The sequence below is a fragment of the Leptosomus discolor genome, chromosome 8 (assembly GCF_034619465.1).
Source record: "Leptosomus discolor isolate bLepDis1 chromosome 8, bLepDis1.hap2, whole genome shotgun sequence".
Taxonomy (NCBI): domain Eukaryota; kingdom Metazoa; phylum Chordata; class Aves; order Leptosomiformes; family Leptosomidae; genus Leptosomus; species Leptosomus discolor.
This window is the reverse complement of record NC_141398.1, coordinates 3151199-3171166: the sequence shown is the minus strand read 5'-3', so window position 1 is coordinate 3171166 and position 19968 is coordinate 3151199. Positions and strand designations below refer to the sequence as shown.

Genomic DNA, 19968 nt, shown 5'->3' with positions numbered 1-19968 from the left:
ACCCGTGACGGGGAGGATGGCACGTGGCAGCGTTTCAGCCGAGGTGTTGGTAGCTGGAGTGTCGGGTCCCTGGTGGGGAGCAGGACGGGGCTAGGGGAGAGCTTAGGCTGTGCTTTGTGCTGGTGAAGAGGTACGAGTTGGCCTGCAGTGGAGAGCACCTCCGCCCAAATCTTGGGGAAGGGGGCTAGGGGTGCGGTTTTGTTTTGGGGTTCTTTTTGCATGGAAGTGCGGCTTGAGCAATCAACAGGAATACTGCTGTTGAGGCTCCTGATCTAAGCTTTCCAAATTATTCCTCGTATGTTCAGTACTGTTTGTGTGAGACGTCAGAGGAATCGAACCTAGCAAGACGCTACAAATGGATGTTGGAAGCCGTGTTTTGTAATAACCTTACAAATTTTCGTATATCGTACTGACAGCATGTGCCTTCAGCATTGTGGCAACGGCAGGCCTAGGTACCCCTCAGAAACGCCTTCATCGTTTTCCTACTCAGTGCTACGTTTTCCACCTGGAAAATCCCTTTTTCTTCGATGGCTGCGCTAAAGCAACAGGGCTACAAGGGCTGCAGCCACTTTGAGGGTTGCAGTCCCAGGCTTTTCACCCATGGTTATCGGGGCACACAGGACTGTGCTCTGTCTCTCTACTCCTTCCTCCTCCCTCGCTCCCCAAGTACAGACCTAAACCGAACGGTCCAGCCCTAAAGCCCAGAACTAACCCAGTGCCACCTCAGTCTGTTTGACTCCGTCCTCTTGCTGAGACGGCGCGGGACGTAGATTTTGACCAAGGCAGAAAGCATCGAGGGGTGCCTGAGGTACATCGCGGGGGTCTGCCGATGCGCCCCCTCACCGCCGCCGCGCAGGTGGAGCGAGGAGGGGCCGGAGCCTCCCGGCTCCGCACGCCCCCAGAGCGGGGCTGGAGGTGCTCCCCCACCTCCCTCCTCTGCCCGCTCTGCTCAGCGTAGCCGGTGGGTCGGTTTATTCTCTGCTACGGCCGAATGATTTGGTTTTGCTTTGTTTTATTATTTACTAGGGTGATCAAAGGAGCCACTCCTTGTGATCATAAAGAGAAGCCTTAAAATCTTATTGAAGAGCGCAAATATTTTGGGCTTTGACAGATGTGCTTTGAAAATAACACAGATGTGGAGTGTCACGTTTCACCGCTGCACGCAGCGTCTTTGTTTCAAACTGTAAATTTGGCCAGTTGTGCTGGGCACGTGCTTTCCCAAAACCTTGCCCCCTGCAACGCAAGAAAAAAAACAAGTTTCTGGGCTGTGTATTTTTTTTTTTTCCCACCTGAATTTACCCCCTTAGAGAGTTTGAAACGAAAATTATCTTAGCAGAGCGAGCACTCAGCCCTGCAAGGCTGCAAACTTATGCGTTATTTTTAACCTAATTACCTCGAATTAAACAAAAGCTTAAGAATTTTTTGCTTGAATTGAAGGCGAGGCTGAGCAGACTCTCTCTGCAGTGAAACTCCAGCAGAAGACACGCTTCTTCCAGCGCGCCGTGCAGAATAATGCCCGTGGCGCTGCGCTAACGAACGGCGCTTGGTTTTCTGAAGCGCTGGCTTTTATGAGTTGATGCGAGAGGATCTGCAGCCTTAGAGGAGTTCACTCCTCTCCCGCTCTCACCCCTCCTACGGATGCGGTGATCGCTGTGGACTGGTGACATTTTAGATGGAGCTTGGGCTCCTTACACTTGCCTGGCAGTGGCTCATTAACTGCACGTTAATTGAAACTGAAAGTTTGTCAGATGATTCAATTCAGTTCCACGTTAAATGGATTCAGCGCGGTAAGCGTTACTGCTGTGGTGAGAATCTCTGTGGAATTGATTTGTGAACTGCTTTGGAGGGATTCAACGGCTTCATCAGCAGCCCTGAGAGAGCGACAGCGGGAGAGCGGGCAGAGCCACGCTCCCAGCAGATCCTACCCTTCTCTTTCACCCTAAACGGCTTTAATTACTGCCCAGTATGTTCCCTTTCCAGGACATGTGTTGGGTAGATAAATTTACTCTGGAGAGCTGAGAAACGAAGGAAGAAAATGAGAAGGATCGCAAGTCTGGTTTGAGTTCTGTAATCTAAATGGCTGAAAACGTTGAATTCCGTCTCTCTCAGTGGATCGAGCGGTCATAAAATTTTCCTAAAGTTTGTCTCAAACTGTAAACGGATGTTAAAAAAAAAAAAAAAAGTATCTGCTTTAAAGTAATGGATGGAAAATTCAAAATTTACATCTTCCATAACTCATCTTTTATACTTGGCCACTGCAAAAGTCCCTCTTAAGCGAGCAATTTATTCGGTGTGCCGTACCTGCTGATACGCTTGGTTTCCGTGCGGAGCCGATTTTTATTGCTGAGTTATAAACCCTTTGAAAATAAGGGCTTGTAATGGAAGCACTGCCAGACCTTTAACTAGGTCAGTCTTCTCTGGCTCCGTTATCTTTGCTTTTGTTAAAGCATTAGATGGTTGCGTATTTGTTTGTTTTTCTCACAGTCCCAGAATTTTAATAGGGGTATATTATTGAGTTGTTCTTTCTTCAGAATGTCACAAACATGCAGCATTAGAGGGTTTATCCAGACTTTGCAGTCGTCTTTAGAAGTAAATTGTACTGTTGTGTCCTATTTCAGGATTTTCTTGCTTATACAGTGCATTTAGTCTGTAGCATGTCATTACGATACTACTAGAAAGTTTGCTTTTTTTCTCCTGCTACCTTACTCTAATCTTGAATTCTGCTCTGTCTTTCGGGCTGCTTTCTGCATAAAATAACAATGCTGGTTTTTTGTTTGTCCCGTTCAGACGAAAAGCCGTACCACCGCAGCTTTGCTGAAGAGGGAACCCCGATGGTAACGTCGCCGCTGGATGAACTCCCGAAGCTGGGAAGCCGCAACGCCAGAGAAAACGAGGCCAGGGAATCTAAAGCAGAGATTCCTGCCTTGGTGTCAGCACTGGAGAGTGTCATCAAGGAGCCCTTTTCGAAATACCAAGGTTCTGCAGACATGAAGATGCCAGCCTTTCACCACAGCCAAGGGCTTCCTTGCTCCAGTCGCATCGCTGGCTTTGCTTCGGGTGCGGGCCAGGCATCTTCCAACGTGGTCACAGACTTGAAAACGTCACTTGAAGTGCAGGCTAGTCGTGCTAGAGAAAATTTGCTAGACTTGCCCAGGGAGCATCCCCTGAAAGAAAAAGGTGCTGAAGCTCAAGAGGTATCTCCACTCGATTTGAGTGATCAATCAACAAGGGATGGTTCATGCAATAAAGATCTGAACACATCCTTGCAGGCTGCTTTAATCGTCTACCCGTGTCCTTTCTGCAGTCACAAGACCTACTACCCTGAAGTCCTGTGGATGCACAAAAGAATTTTGCACAAAATCAGCTGTAACTCGATGGTCCCCCCTTGGGTTCAACAGAACGGATTCAAGAGTATTAAAACCAACCTGGTCTTTCTGGCGAGGAGCGGGCGCACCGGCCCCCCTCCTGTCCTCGGCGGTAAGGAGTGCCAGCCTTTGCCCGTGGCCAGATTTACGCGCACTCAAGTGCCGAGCGCGTTGCCGGGGTCCAAGAGCAGCTCCCTTTCTGCCGGCATGAATGCCAAGCCCGCCAGTACGCACCAGTCAAAGGACGGTCATGCCTTTGGCCACTGCGGTCCACGCTTATCAGGTCTGGATGGGTACAGACAGCCCAAGTTAAACCATTCCCAGGAGCCCTACAGCGTAGCAGCACAACAAAAAAGTAAATATGAAGCAAATTCCAAACTTATGCAAATGGGAGCCTACAGCAGAAGCGTAACGCCGACTCCAACGGTCATATCCAGGCCTAGCCCACAGCCCGCCAACAGTAAACCAGTGGAAAAGTACGTGGTTCCCCAGGGAAGTACTGGTTTTGCCCCTCCCGGTAAGCACTGTGCATCCGACTCCGTGAAGGCCAAATTCAACCCACCGCCGCAGTATCATCCTCTGTGTAAAAGCGAGCAGTACGCGAAACACGAAGAGCCACCGGTGCCTCAGCGGGAGTCTCACGGGAAGGCTGGGAGTGAGATGAGGACAGTGGGAAACTGCACGGCGGTGGCACGAGCGAGTCCCCTGCTGCAGCCCCAGCCGAGTGCCGCGGGAGTTTCTCCGGCTTTACACTCCAGCAAACAGGATCTGGGATCAGACGGGCCTGAGAAACGTTTGGACGTTTTAAATATCTTTAAAACATACATTCCAAAGGACCTTGCTTCGTTGTACCAAACCTGCGGTGCCAACAGCCCCGTCCTGGATCACGCAGGTAAGGTTTTTCACAAGCGCTTCCGTAGCTGAGGCCGTGGCTTGCTCGTTCCTGCTTCCCTCGGAGCCGCGACACGCTGTTTCACGGTTTCTTCCTTCCCTCCCTTTAACCGTTGGGATTACGAGTTCGCTGGTTTTAGCATTTCTGGATAGGCTTGAATAGCTTTGTTCACCGATCTCTAACGTTGCAGCATGCCCCCCCCTCGTGCACCGCGTGACATTTCTGTTGCAGGTGAAATGTATCTGGTTCCACCTGGAGTATTACCGCTCCTTTGTCCCCTCGCTTCAAGCAGGCTGAAGTTACACAGATGCGCTGTCGCAGGAAGATCCCCCTGATATGCTGGTGCTGGCACACGTCGTCATCTTTTTGCTTCGGGCAAAATAAACATTCTCTGGGGCTTTTCTGTGATGTTGTTTTGGAGGTTTTGTTCAATTTCGCCTGCGAAGAAGTCTTGGAACAACAGAGAGAGATAATCACTTGTCAGTGTCCTTTGTCTTTCTTGACAAAAGTCTTAAGATCTTCCTTGTCCATATCAAAGACTGCTATCGTTGTTTTTCAAATGATTCTTTTGATCTGTTTGTATGTTTATAATTACAAAGCGGTAGGGCTGAATACCTGCTAATTCACGTAGGCAGGGGAAGGCAGTTGTGCAAATAGCCAACTTAAAAGTTCAGGGACTGAAAAAGTGTCAGAGCGGCTCCTTCTGTCTGTTGCCAGTCACTTGCCACGTCAAAAGAAGAAAGAAAAAAGAAACCTATGTATTTGCATTTGAAACCCCACTCTTGTGATGGTGTGCCAGAATTAGGTTGTCTTAGTGGAAACTGAGAATCACACTGATTTATTACTCTTGAGATGGGGGTGGGGGGGTGTGTGTAGGGGGGGAGAATAGGAGCCAGAGTCCCAGCTCTCACCATTTGTAAACCATCCCTTTTTTTTTTTTATGAGCTTCTTCTCTTTGTAGAAGTTGTGCAAGAACTGAACTCCACGTGGAAAGAGCACGTGTTCCAGGCTGGTGTTCTGGTGTCCTCACCTGACATAATGCTCTCTGTTTTGTCAAAAGCGTGTGTGAAATGGAGCTTGTGACCCCGTTTGCAAGTGGGATGAAACCCAGGACGTTTGGAAGCTGGTAGTCTTACGGACAGCTATGGTCTAGTGCCCAGAAGGTGTGTGCAAGCTGACTGCTCTGGCAGCTGGGAGACAAGAAAGGAGCCGTAGCGTTTGGTCAGGTCTTGGTGGAAGGCCTTTTGGAGAAGACAGGAAGGCAAAATCTGTCTGAAATAGCCCGTGAGCTGCACCTTTCAGCAACTCCTGCGTAGGAGCTGCCCGTTACTTACGGAGCAGATCGTTTCGCGGGTGGTTAGAGGCTGCGTGATGGTTGTAACTACCATCGGGCTCCAGGATTTTGGCGAGGAAGCGGAGGAGTTTCTAACCCTGCAGGGGCAGTGTTCCTGGTTGTGTTCAGCTGACTTGGCTTTTGCCATCCCAGTGCTTCGGAAGGTCGGCTGAAGTTTCTTCCTGCTCTCAATGCCAGTTAGTTGTGCCGCCATCAGCTTGGCGTGGGTGCCCTCCGTGAGGGTATTTAACACCACGTTGTGTCAGCCGGCTCAGAGAAGTCTTACTGATCCGGTGAGGTGTTGGGCGGGATGGAGAGAGGCAGAAAAAGCCAGGAACGAGAAGCTGGCTTAGTGATTGCAGGCGCCAAAACCCCATGAGGACCGTTGGGGCGAGGTTTCCAAGGAGGTCTCTATTCACCTGCTTTTTAAAAGAGGGATTTTACTGCCAGGATGTTTTTGCTGGGCAGTGATTTCCAGAGACGCTTTAACTGGAAGTTATTTAGTGCCCATCTCTGCTTTGAAATCTCTCCTTTCATTCCAAGTGTTTTACAGCAATCAAGTTTTCAGAATTTGAAACCTCTTTTTTTTTTTAATGTACCCTGTCTTCATTTTAGATACAACTATCCAGGTTGTTGATGGTGGTTCTCCAAACCAATTGGCATGATGGCTGTTTTTCAGAGCAGTGAAATAAAAAGCTGCTGCAGGCAAAAGGAATGAGATCCTGCCAACAACTGCGAACAGAGGAGGGTAAATGAACTTTGTCTGAAATAACGCACGGCCCTAGACTGAGCCCTCTGAGTCAGTGTGCATCATACAATTTGGTCTTCCTATGGCAATGTGAATATGGCAATTGTGACATGAAGGACGATCAGAAATCCCACTTAGGTATATCAGTTGTCACATTTTTTTTTTTCCCCAACTGAATGTTCCAAATAGACTTTGCTTGGGTGTTCGGTGTACGACCTCATCTTGGGGCACACTAGGGTATTTTAGTGAGTGGTAGTGCAGCGTTCAACTTCTTTAGAGCGACGGGATTTATTTCTGGGATCCTTTCTTTTACACTTGAGCTTATTCCAGCGTGTCCTTGGGAAAGGGAGTGATACAGCTGCAAGCGCAGAGCTCGCTGCGCTTAGGCTGGGGTTGTTTCACGCTGCCCAGTCTTCCCCAAATGCCTGTAGAGAGAATCTTACTGTTATATTTAATAGTGGTTATTTATTTTATTCATGATATTTACATGAATTGCCATCTTAGGAAAGGATGGGTTATGGCAGCAGATGCATTCTTTCCCTGGAGCTCCTTTGAGACCAGACTCCTGGTTTCACAGGAGCTTCTGTTCAGCTATCACCTTCATTTGCCTTAATTTGGGAATACCTCTTTTGTTCAGGTGTAGAATAACCCCAGTGGTGACTCACAGGGGTGTTGCCTTGGGGCTGTGATGCCCATCGCACAAAGCTCTGAACTATCAAAAGCCTTAGGGTGCTCCTTAGGAAATGCAACAACGGCAAATATACCTGGAAGCAACCGATTTATTTTTCCCCACCTATTTTTTAAATAACTACCGTGTTATTTGGGAAGGGAAGGGGTAGATGAAAGTCCTAACCTGCTGACCATCAGTGTTTGCTTAGGGTGTGTTCGCTTACAACAGCATCCTCAGCCTTCAAGTGGGAGCAGTGCTTCCTTGAAGGCTGTCAGATTGGGGCTGTGGGGGCCGCCAAGACGTATCCACCTTTCACAAAGGGACACTTGGGGTTTAGAGAGATTAAATTCCTTTCCAGAGGTGGCAGAAAACCACCTGAGGAGCCCAGGTCTCCTGGGCTGCACGGGAGCTGCTCTGCCTGTCCGGCAGCCAGCACAACGGTCCGGCAAAGGCCGCGTCTGGTCCCTCAACACGCTTCGCTCGGCCTTGCTTTTGAGCTTGCAGCTGGACTTCTGGCCAGGGAGGGGAAAGTGCTAGTAACAGGCTAGAAAATCTGCTTTAATCTCTGCCTTGCGCGGCAAATCTGTCTCGTTACAGCACAGTGAAGCTCTCTTTGAAATTTGTGTGACTTTTGTTTGTTTGTTTTCTTTTCTGTGTGTGGCTATACGTGATCTGGATTTGCCCCTAAATCATGATCTCGTATTTGACCGCCAGGAACTTAATTGTTGGGAGTGAGGCTGCTCAGCTGCATTACATAGACTGTGCTGCCATCTGCAGGAGGTGCTGTTATAAAAAGAGAGAAAACAATTTGCGAGTGGTGGGGGTTTTTCTGCAGCCAGACGTTTCTTTTCAATATATGCTGTGGTAAAACCCAGCGCAGGACGCTTGGTGCCGTACCGGCAGAATAAACGGCAGCCCCTCTTCTTTTCCATTCATTTTTCAGGTGCAACACCTGTATTTCAGATGAACCCTCTGGCATCCTGCATTTGATTTTTCAATTGTGGGGAGGTTTTTTGTTATCGCTTTTTTGTTCACAATTTTGCTTTTCTGAAATGCTGTAACGGAGGGGGGGGGAAAATGAAGGAAAAGCTGAAACTTCCCTTCTGCTGACAACCCCCTGAGAATTTCTCTAAAAGCCAAAGTATTCCAGTGGCAAATGGAAACATCAACTCTTTCCTTCCGAGGAGGGAAGGAAATTTTTTTTATTTACCAAAATAGAAAAGATGATGTTCAAACATTTTATTTTTTTTTTTTTTTTAAATAATAAAAAACCCCAATAAAAGTCAAATGTGTCTTTTTTGATCAGCAGCAAAAAGACAAAGACCAGCCCTTTAAGTCAGATGCTGTAAACTGACCTTTGGAGAAAAAGGAGAGGTTTGAGCGGTTTTCCACAAATGCTAATGGCCTAGAAAACATGTTTACCCAGGGCTGGGGGAAGGCTGCTGCGCTGCTACCAGCTCAAAATGTCCGGAATGACACTTTCATTCACAGATGTCTTTCGTCTGTGCCTCAGAGGTCCGGGGTCAAAGCAGCACCGGCAGGCAGGTAGGCAGGGGCGAAAGGTTTGATCAGTCTGTGATGGCTCCGCTCGCTCTGCATTTGTCTCTGAGGTATTGCCGCCCGGGGGGGACAGTCGGGCTCTGGTCCTACTCACTTCCTATTATCCATGTGACTTGTCTCCGCCACGCTGGAGTCACTTTGATTTGCCTGATGTACTGCTTGACAAAGCTGGGTGATGGCTGAGAAGTGGATCCAGCTGCTCTGAAAAGCGCACACCTGACATGCCAGTCCTGGTGCGGGCACATCATGGGGAGCATTTTTTAATTCAATGTAATTTATGCATTCTTGCAGTCCTGTGTGTGCCTGGCCTGTCAGCCAGTGCCTAGATGAAGGCTGACAGTTGTCATCCAGGGCCTGAAGGTAGCCTCACATAATGACACATTAGACATACTAATGATGTTTTCTTCTGGCATAATGTTTTCTTCTCAACTTTCCTCTCCCCCTCACCCCCTCCCTCCCTCCCTCCCTCCCGACTACAGGGATGCTCAGGACACAAACACGCCAAGGAGACTGCGTCTGCAGAGAATGTGGAAAATGCTTTACCCAACCCAGTCACCTCAGGACTCATCAGAGGTCCCACGCAGGTACCTTTTCACACTCGCTCTTGCTTGCTTCTCCCTTTCCCCTTTGCCTGCTTTCGGATCCAGCTAACAAAATGCCAAGAATTACGTTTCCCATACCATTATGTTTCACATACCCTGTTAACCAAAGTAATCCCAGTACTTAAATCCAATAGGTTTCTTTATTTTTACGACTCTTGCTCTTATTCTCCGGATATTGCTTACCTGATCCCCGCCCGAACTCCACAAAATTGCCATGCATTTCAGAGAAGTCTGTTTGCAAATTGTTTTATTTTAATTAGAGAGCAGGGTACTCAGAAATGAATATGCTAATGAATTCCGTTGCCACCAGCGCAAATTGAAATCAAAGTACCCCTTTCAGCGCGACATAAGGCTTTGTTTTGCCTCATCGTTGCTGTTGACAGGAACATTTTTGCGGGAAACGAGATGTTTCCACAGACTGGTCAGCCCCAACATCCCAGGGAAATCCCTACCAGCCGTTTTTAACCCGTGGTGGTCTGCGGCTGAGGGCTGTAAGAGGCTAAAGCCACCCATGTCGAGAGGCCTCCCGAGCATTGCTCGAGACGGTGAGGCTAGCGCGTTGCTCCTGAAAAGTGTGAATGATGCATGCATAAGCCAGTCTGATGCAAAATGACAGAGGCCAAATGGTAAGTAATGCAAGAAGAGGGTCCCTTTACACATACACTGATAATTAATGTTGTCAGTGATTGCTTTCTTCAGCGCCGAAGTCTGAATTAAAAAGGGCAGTGGCCCTAGGCTGCCATTAGCACACTCTCTTACAGTAAGTGTTACGGTAAATTGGTATTTTCCGGCCACAGGCTAGTAGCTGGTGTCTTTTTTTGAACGTGGTTAATCTGTAATGGTCTCAAATAATGTACACACACTAACGAAGCTTGAATGTTCATCTGTTAACAAGCCCCCTTGTTCCCACAGTGGTATTTGAGTCTAATGGACTCCGAGGTACTGAAGTTCACACCACCTCCGCAGATGCCCCAAAACAAGTATGTTTTACAATTAATTGGATGTTTGGGTTTTAATGTGGTAGCTGGGAAAAAGTTGCACGGTGATACTCATCGCTGAAGCGCTGCCTGTGCTGTTAACATGTATAAATAATAACGGTGTTGCTCGATTTTTTCTTTTTTTTTTAGCTCGTAAATTTTTTAAGCGTTTTATCAAAGTCTGTTAGATAGAGAGTCAGTTAATTGTAAGGCAGGTAGTTAGTGTTTAAATAAACATGTTACCACCTTGCTGGGGACTGGGTGGAATAGGTAACTCTAATGCACACTGATATGTAACAGTGAGAGAGTCCGTAAAGAATTCCTTGAAATAATTTGCTTTTACAACTGACACGTTTTCTGCTGCAACAGTACAATTCACGCTTAGTCTGTATTTCTCTGAAGCCTATTTGTACCCTGGTATCCAGTATCTGGCCTCCGAAAGGCTCTCATCCCCCAGTTCCCGTGGACTCTGTGCGTGGCGGTGTGCTTTCCTGCATCTAGTGCACAGCTCCCTGTCTTAACAAACAATTCCCAGCGCTCTGAATGATACGTGACAAAGCCATGGCATGGAAAACCATTAAACTGAATTTGTTTCATGTGTCTTGTGCCTTTGGAGACCAGTGCCCTAACCTGGACCTTCCCATTCCATCTCCCAGCTTGGCAGTTGGGTTCCAGGGCACACCTACTCACGGGCAGTTGTCTTTCATGGTGAAACTGCCTCCAGCATCCCTCGCTCTTCCTTTCATCCGTGTTTTTAGTTGTTTGACTACAGCATTTTTCCTGTCCTCCTGCCTGTGCTTAGAGAACACGTCTCCACGCTTGTCCCGCCTTCGTGAAGCTTAGGACTTGGTTCCTACTTGCTCGATAAACATCCTCACCGGGCAGCGCCGCATCACGTAGTTCATACGCTGCCCCCTTCACGGAGCCTCTTGGCACCTTCTTCTCTGTGGCACTTGCATCTTTCTGGCCCAAAAGCTACGTGGGGAACCCAGCCGCTGCCACGGGAGCGTCTTGAGTTGCCGTCGGGGTGGCCAGCAACTCTCCTCATGAAGTTTTCAAGGTGGCACTTGGGTGGTGGTTGTGGGCGATGTTCGCGTTGCTTTTGTGGGACAGCAGCAGCGAAGTTATGCTGTGGTTGGAGAACTAGATGAAAGTGCTCTCCACACAGCGCTTACCTAACAAAATTGTGCGAGGACATGCCTCTCGGTAGAAGTACGTGACAGTGAGACACTGCAGGCCCTGCAAGCTAGCTCAGCTAGGGTCTGGTTCTCGTTGGTTCAGTGATGTAGGTTTAGTAAACCTAAGCGCCTTTAAAACGCTCTTTAATCTTCCTCATCCTTTTATCTCGCGTGGTTGAGACCGGATTCTGAAGGCACCTGGGCTTTTTTCCTCTCAAAGGCAATGTCGTGTCAAAGCTGGAAATAATTTCCAAAAAATTCTGAAATGGCCGTATCCATCCAAAAAGAGAGCGGCAGCCCAGTCTACCTCTGGACTCTTTTTGTAATTCGGGTTTTATTACTGCACAATAAATTTACTTATCATCTTGTCTTTGTAAACTACTGCCGTGCCAGAATTTATTGACTAACTTCTTCCACGGCAAACGTAGCTTGCTCTTGCAGTCTCAGTCCGTGTCAATCTGTCTTCAAAGCATTTGATTAAATTACAGCATCTCTCAATACCGCAGAGCGCTGGGTAGGGGTTAGCTTCATGAATCACTTTGTCTCTTGCCAGTCAGTATTTCTTCCGCAGAAACTGCGGTCTGATCCCTTCTCCAGGAGATAGTTCCCTTTCTTTTGTCTCGTTTGCTCCTCAGCATCAGCCTTTGTCTCGGCTTGTCAGCGCCCGTGTCGGTTAGGATTATTCAGTCGTCTGCCGTTTTGCTCGTTGTCGTCGCGAGCGGGCTTTGCGCTCCCCCCGGAAGACCCCACCTGCGCAGTCCCTGGGCGTTCGAGAGGGGAAGACGTTCGTTTCCACCTGCAGCCGTAGGGGCCTTGAGAAGCGCAGAGACGAGCTCGCGCGGAGAGCGGTGCCTGCAGCGTTCTGGTAGCGTTACGATTTCCCACTTTAAACGTTGTCAGTCTGTGTCTTCATTTCAGTTCTTAATTGGGGACAGATCTATTCATGAGAGTTTACGGTGTAAAGTCAGTGCAGGTTACAGAAGTGCCATGCACATGCTCCGAGCAAGAAACAATAGTTAACCACGTACAGTAGCTTGAGAATGAAAAGGGTTTTTTATAGTGGTAAATGGAAATGATTCACTTTACATAACGTTTCCCCCTCACAGGTAAAATATCTTCCCCCGAGTAGTCTGCTGAAGAGTAAAAATATTAACATTAGTATTTCACCGTTCCCCCGTTCCCTTCAGTAGTCAACCAGAAGATCATCTCTGAAGGTTTCCTTTATGAAAGAAAGTTCAGGAGGGCTTTTGAAATCCCCCAGCGTAGGAGCTTACAACGGTGCTACGTTATGTAGCAGTTTTCTCATAGAATAGTTCTGATTCCGTATGTTAAAAACAGGGCCTTCAGCCAGGCTTTTTCAAAAATGAGCCAGCTTAAATCTATGTCGAGGTGTCTCAATGGGAAGCCTGCTTTAGGAGAGTGAACCACCAATGGGAGGTGGAGGTGTTCAGCACCACGGAAACGTAGGCCGCCTATAGGGGCGTGTAAACCAGGTCCTACGCACCCCGTGTATTAGCACTGGGCTGCGTTTCGTGCTTTGTTACCAGCACCCATGAAATAGAAGATGTTCATTTCCTTCACAACGTTATTTACTGTGGTTTCTTTCTTCTACCTGAATGATTTACCAAAAAAAAGGACATTTTTACATCAAATGAATTTCCCTTCTGGAATATTTCCTACTCTTCTTTGTCTAAAGGACAAAACACGCTCATTACATACCCCGAGTCAATACAATCTGTGCAAAGCCATGAAGCTTCTCTTGAAATGCTGCCATATAAAACATACTGAATATTCTGAATATTTTCATAAATGCTAACTATCCCAATATAGCCATAATTAAGGTTGCTTATCCACAATGAATATGTATCTGAATTTGGAATACACTAAGCAGCATCCAAAGACCTGATTTAGTAGGCATGAATTCAGGGAGCGCGCTCCGATTGCTTCTACGGGGCAAGACAGACGCTGGCTCCCCTGCGGAAGGCTCCCCGCCACGCCGCGTGTCTCAAAGCCGCGGCAGCTCTCGAGGCAGAGCTCTCCTACAGCACGGGGTGGCTCCAGAGACGCCGCCTGGGGCTGCGCCGCCGCAGCCAGAAGCCCGGGGCCCAGGCGCAGTGCGCGGCCCAGGCGTCGGTCTGCGAAAGGGTGACGGCAGAGGTGGGCGATGGCTGATCCCGGCGCCTCGCGTTTAACTTCTGCTGCCTTTATAAAAACACGGGAAGGCTTGGTCTGCTTGAGGAATATCATTTATCCTCTCTCAGTGCAAGGTCAACAGGCTCTAAAAAGTCCAAGGGTGCTCCAAAGGCGTGGTTTCTGGTTAGCAACGAGGAGAGTTCTGCCTGGTTTGAGAGCACGTTACACATGAAGCGTGGAGCCAGCGCCGTCAAGTTCTCTGCCTTTTGTGCGAGCGAAACTCCAGCCTTGGCCCTCTCTGGAAAAACAACCCTTTTACTCACAGAAAATCAATTAAAATCTACAGCCCAGAGAAAAAAAAAAAAAAAAGAACTGTTGATATCATGGCTATCTCCAGCTGAAGCTTCCCCCCGTGCCAAAAGGCAGTGATGGTGCTTTCTGCGAGAGAGCTGTGGACACCCCAGAACTTGGGCCTCATTCCCTGAGGAGAGGGGTGCGTGCAGGTCCTGGGTGATGGGTAAAAACCACCTTCACTGAGGAGCCTTCATTTTTTCCACTATAAATATTTTAAATATTTCTTGCAGTGTTCAATACGTGTGAGATGGCATAAATGTGAATAGGCAGAATTTGGGGGATAGACGGGAAAGAACAATCAAGAAAACTATATATACAGCCACTAAAAATAGATATATATATATACACACACACTATATATATATAAACTATATATATATATACACATACACACACATATATTTACACACACTATATATATATATGTATGTATGTACATTGTAAAGGAGCTTGGGGCATCTGTTACCTCTAATGTTTTTACACTCCAGCAACACTCCAGCCCTGCTTGTCCTAAAGCAGCTTTGGCCAGAAGGGGAGGACAGATTAAACCCTTGGTTTCTGAGTTCCGTTGGGTTTTGGTGGGCTTTTTTTTTTTTTGCATTTGGAATTTCAGCGCTGTCTGTTACAAGTCCTATTTATGACATTTGTTCGTATGAAATGTCTTGCCCCAGTTCCTTGCAGAGTTTCTTCTAAAGATCATGATTAATAGTTCACTCCTCATTATTGCAAATGTTATTTTTAAATAGTTATTCTGAGAACAAGAATTCCATTAATCAAAATAATAGATAATGAACAAATAAATGGCAACCTAATTTGTCTCGTTCATACATATGGAGATTATAATGCAAACAATCAAGGCAGGGTGGAGGCTGCTGTGCTGGCATCTGAGTACCACGCGTGTACTGTGTGTCCGCTGGTTTATGAGCGGTACAGGCGGGATTAGCAGCTGTAGTTCTTGGTCCCAACGCTTTCCCCTTTGCCAGCCCACTGGAGCAGTGCCCCATCCCTGCACTTTATTTCCCTGTCACGCTGTAATCTGTCTGCAGTCCCCTACCATCCCCGCAGATTTTTTTCCCCGTTAACGGGCGAAGAGCCCTAGAAGTTGGTACGAAAGCGGCGATAGGTGTCACTTAAAAAAAGACCTGCCGCTTTTCCCCTTTCAAGGGCTGGAAGTGAAGAGAGCCTCCTTCTTAAACTGGCAACCACGTCACTTCGGGGAGAGCTCGGTCCAGCTCAGGACCAGCTGGTTCAAAATCTGCCTCGGGCCCGTGCCGCTCCGAGGGGGCTGAGCCGCCGGGTGGGTTTTGGCACGCGTGGAAGCTCGGGGGGCTGTTGCCGCGTGAAGCTGGGAGCGCAGCCGTGCGTCGGAGGGGTCCATGCACCCACCCACGGCTTCCCCCTGCGCCCTCCTGCCAGGGCGGGTGGACGACCCTTTTCACGGGTGTCCCCCTCCCCATGTGCTCCACCCCGCTCCACCGCCACCCAGCGCCCCGCAGGCTGTCCATCCCAAAATCACACCCCAAATTGCCCCCCCTATTTCTTGCAGTTCTTACCCAGGGCGTTTGGGGCAAGGCTTCTGCCACCACCACCCCTCCCTCCCTCCCTCCTCCCCTGGCTCGGCGCAACCCCCGTGTACGTCGAGCCGGTTCGATAGGAGACGTTTTGGTGATGAATGCCTCCTCCTGGAAATGGTGGCTCTGTCTCTCAGGCGGGATGCAGCCGTGCAAAAATGTAAAGCATCTTTCTTGGTTTACTGCAGGAAATTCGGCATCCAACTAAGGAAGTTTTATCACATCTCTCACTCAGTTACTGTTTCCTACATTTCAAATATACTGCGGTCTGTACAGCGGCTTTTTTTTTCTTTAATTTTGTTGCAAATCTTCCCGACTTAAACCAAACTTTGACTGGTAAATGTCATGAATCTCGGGCCAGGTTTAATTAGGAATTTTCTAAATCTATTAACAAAAGAGATGCACTTAATACATTATGTCAACCAGAGCTGGGCTTTCTTTAGCTATTTCGAGGGCTGCCATAGGCACAGCTTGAAACTTGCTTGGATTTTACATGGGTGCCATATTTTATGTTGCATTAATTTAAAATGGTCTGTTTCACTTCATCAAGACTTTAGCTTAAGGATAATGCATTTATGTAAGATTAATCTTGCCATGTTGTTTTAGGATCAGGATTGTAAACTGCATTGTTCCGACAGTGATGTTCTAAATGTCATTTTAAAGCTTTTCTTGGGAGCTGCAGGCTCCCACTTATTCATGATGCTATCTTTAATTTCACTTGATTTTAGAACGTCCCTGCTTTTTTTTTTTTTTTTTTTCCCCAACGTGGTAATTATTCATGAAAATTGGCTAAAAAAATAAAAAGAAGATGACAAAGGCGGGGGGGGGGGGGGGGGGTAAAGCCGCCTTAGCTTTTGACAGACCTGCCCACGAATTCAGTTTTTCCCCTTTCAGCTGCCTCTGTGCCCTCAAACTTCAGCCTTTTAAAAAACGCTCATCTAGTTATGAATGCCTTTTGGCTAGCACAAAACTCCGCTTTTTGGAGGCCTCTTCTTCCCCCTCCTTGTCCTCAACCTTTTCGGAGCTGCTCTGTCAGGCACCGTTACTTGCTCTTCTGGTCCGTCGGGGGGTTTATATGAGCCTGACGTGCTCCGGTGTGGCTGGAGATGCTTTAAAAAAAACCCCAAAAACCCCCCAAAACTTGCGACGCGGCGGGCCAAAATGAGCGTACGTGATGCTAATAAAGGGTAACGAACGCCAGCAGGGCTTGCTGGAGGGTCGCGCGGGGGAGCAGAGGCACGAATGAGCTTTTCCCCCCCCCCCCCCCGTGTCTTCCTCCTTGCAGGGCAGAGACCACAGCGGTGCGGAGCTGCCCCCCACGCTGCCCCTCCGGAAGGGACCCTAGAGCCCCGGCGGAGGAGCCCCCCCAGCCCCCGGCGCTGCAGAGCAGCCTCCCTGCCAGCCACCGCCTCGCCCGGAGACTGGAACCAGCGAGGAGGGGGGCGCCTCCGCGCTGCTCATCTTCTTAAAATAAATGAAGACGCTACACGAGATATATATAAATTGACGTCCTAATCAGTCCCATGGTTCCTTATTTCCTTTATAATAAACAGCGGAGTTGGCAAGCACTGTGGCAGCACAAGGCGTCTATATTAATCAAGAGAAGTTTGAGACACTGGAAAAATTAAAGTTTATGTGATTTGGACAGCATGAAGAAGTTAAGCACTGTAACAAAAACCTCCCCGATGCTCACAATGACGATTTGAAAAACAGCAGTGGATGCGAGGGCTGGAGAAGCGGTGATGAATGAAACCGCCACTGCCTGTCACGCTGAAAAGCGAATGAAAAAAACCAAAAACCGAACCGAACCCCACAGAGGAAGAACGGGGCGGGGGGTGCAGGGAAAAGGTGGCGTTTGGTGCTGAGGATGAAGGATGAAAGGGACTGAAGAGGAAGAGGGTCGTTCTGGCAGTGGTTTGTTTCGTGGCGGGTTGGGGACCACTCGCGTTTCTAGTGCTCTTGCTCGTGACTGCGCACCGTTAATATGTGAATATGGAAATGGAAACGCTTCCAGAGGAAAGCTTCTGTTCTGCTTTGGGAAAGAAAAGCTAGTCGAACACTAAGAAAAACAAAACCCAACCAACCAACCAACCCAGGCTTCTGTGTTTTACTCTCAGGACCTTCTATTTTTTTGTAACAGGGCTACTTTCTTCGACCTGATCGCAAAGGAAGTCTTCACGTTTCGAAAAGAAACAACCCAACGAAGCGCTCGGCTCTCTCAACGCCGCTGATCGAGGTGTTTAGAAGAGAAAAGGTGTTGCTGAACAAGCCCGGGCAGCCCCGGGCCCGCGGGGTGCTCTCTGCTCCCGCCCCCTCCCCGGTTCGGCAGCTGCCGCCTCTCCTTGGGCCCCGGTGACGCTTTGGAAAGCCGAGGAACTTCTTTTGTGGTGGCAGGTTACCGCTCGTGTAAATGTGTCATGTCTTGTACCTGGTGATCACTGGTGGTGTTAGGAAAAAAAAAAAAAAACAGAGAAAAAGACAAAAAAGCTTTATATACCTCTTCTACAGTAACTCTTTAACTGCAAGTTTTCAAGGTGGGGTTGTGGCACATAACAGGTTGTTAAACCACGCAGCGCAAGCGATTAAAGACGTATTCCACAGATATAAATATTTTCTTTCCTTATTGCTGTGACACTATGTGTGATGGTAATATTTCTGAGAGTTTCAGATTTTGCACATATAATTTTATGCATTATCAGAAGTTAACTGCTGCCTTGAAAGAAAACGTTCTGTGAAAATTTTTTGCAAAAGCTTTACTAGTTTTTTTTTTAAATTGTAACATTTTGTAAAGGCAGGAAATGGATTAAAAGAAAAAAAAAAAAAACAAACCTAGCATGCTAAATATATTTTTCCAAAAAGCAATAATTTTACATGTACAGAAATGATGCTAACCTTTAATACAGGTGAGAGCACCAGTTTACTTAATACCATAACGGCATAGTGCTGGTTTTGTAGAAACGGGCTTCTGACACAAAGATTTGTTTTAAAAAAAAAACCAACCAAACAAACAACAAAAAGCAGAAAAAAAAACCTTAAAGCGTGATCTTTCTGTTCTAACAGGTTTGGTGGGTGGGGGGGGTTGCTTTTTTTTTTAAAAAAAAAAAATAAATCTAGTCAGTACTTGGTTCTGGATACTACTTGTTCCTCGGTTTAAATGACTTGACGGTTTTTGTTACTTCGCAACACTTGCAACAATGCAAATTAACTTTCTTATGTATTTTTTTAAAAAAAAAAACCCTAGTTTTTCCTTATGCTATTACACCAGATGTGTACCAGAGTTCTCTGTAAGTCTCGGTGTAGTTAGGAATGTCTGTGCAAATACGTCGAAGTGACTGTAATTAACTGTTCTGTGAAGTTATTTTGAGGGAGGTCGCATAGACACATTCCACTGTACACCAAAAAAAAAAAAGAAAAAAAAAGGAGAAAAAAAGAAAAAACGAAATGTTTTGCTGTGTTGCTTAATGATTATCATTTTGGGTTTGCACTAGCTTTCTCGGTTTGTTCTGTTTGGTTGTTTGGGGGTTTTTTTGTTTGTTTGTTTTGTTGCTTTTCTGAGTCCTGTTTTCCACGAGTGAAAGTAACGCAGTTCAGGACTGCACAACAGCTAGTTGCTTAGCCTATTTGTTTGTGTTTTAGTTATTAAAAACTCTTCTGTACCCAAAATGGCACAAAAGCGTAGTGTACATTTGTAATTTTTTTTTTTAAGTGTAATTTTTTTTTTTTTTTTTAATTTGCAAGCTGATTTAGAAAATCTGAGTTAATATTTAGAGCCAAAAGCTTTTTTTCTGGAGCTTTTCTTCCAGAATCTCTCTGACAGAGAAGCTCGTGCTGTCACTGCCATTACCAGGGTACTAATCAGCAAAGTTTACAATCATAATTTAGCTCCACGAAGAACAACAGTAGGGGAAATCAGTTTAAATAATTATATGCTGTGTATAGCACAGAAATGAGATTTTCACTTAATTAAACAAGAAATAAGGGTGGGTGGGGGAAAGCCCAACCTTAAAGACCATCTGTTTCCAGCAGCAAATCCCACAATTTCTTTTTTCTTCCTTATCATTGTATTGTATTGATTTGTTATTTTAGCTAGGCCGCAGTATTTAAAACGAGTTGTGTTCCTTATTTATTTAGTCCATGGGCTTTGATCAGCTCTTTTTAAGCAACGTGGTAACTTCCTTGGGCATGGCACGCTCCTGTAAAGCCCTTTTATGACTGTTACAGGGACTTTCTACTACCTCTACCAATCTGCTGTTTCTTCTTCTGAACAGGTTTTTATGGTGTTGCAAGTCTAATGTAACTTAGACAATAAAGGGTTTGATTATCTACGCTGCAGGTTCTCGGTGTATCTGCCATCTCTCTCTTTCTCTCTCTCTCTCTCTCCCTCCCTCTGGTTTTTGTGCGGTTTATTATAGCTGAAGCATAGAATATTGTTTTTATTATAGCTCAAGTGAAAGGCAGACCTTCCCTGCCAGAGCATTTCTGTATCCTGAGCGTTGCGCCCTGACCAAAAGTCCAACTTGGAGAAACTTTTTTCCGCGGAAGCTCATCAGCTGCCACGCTGCTATCGGTGCCGTTCGCGGTCTTG

General features: G+C 47.0%; 1 protein-coding gene across 1 annotated transcript in view; it reads left to right on the top strand.

Moving 5' to 3' along the window:
- ZNF516 (zinc finger protein 516) overlaps positions 1-16728 on the top strand; it is a 57852-nt gene extending 41124 nt beyond the window's left edge. The window contains exons 2-5 of the mRNA XM_086469431.1: positions 2788-4257; positions 9048-9152; positions 10083-10150; positions 16669-16728. Coding sequence (XP_086325557.1) covers positions 2788-4257; positions 9048-9152; positions 10083-10150; positions 16669-16728 — 1703 coding nt within the window. The remainder of the gene's footprint in view (positions 1-2787; positions 4258-9047; positions 9153-10082; positions 10151-16668) is intronic.
- Positions 16729-19968: the final 3240 nt, after the last annotated feature.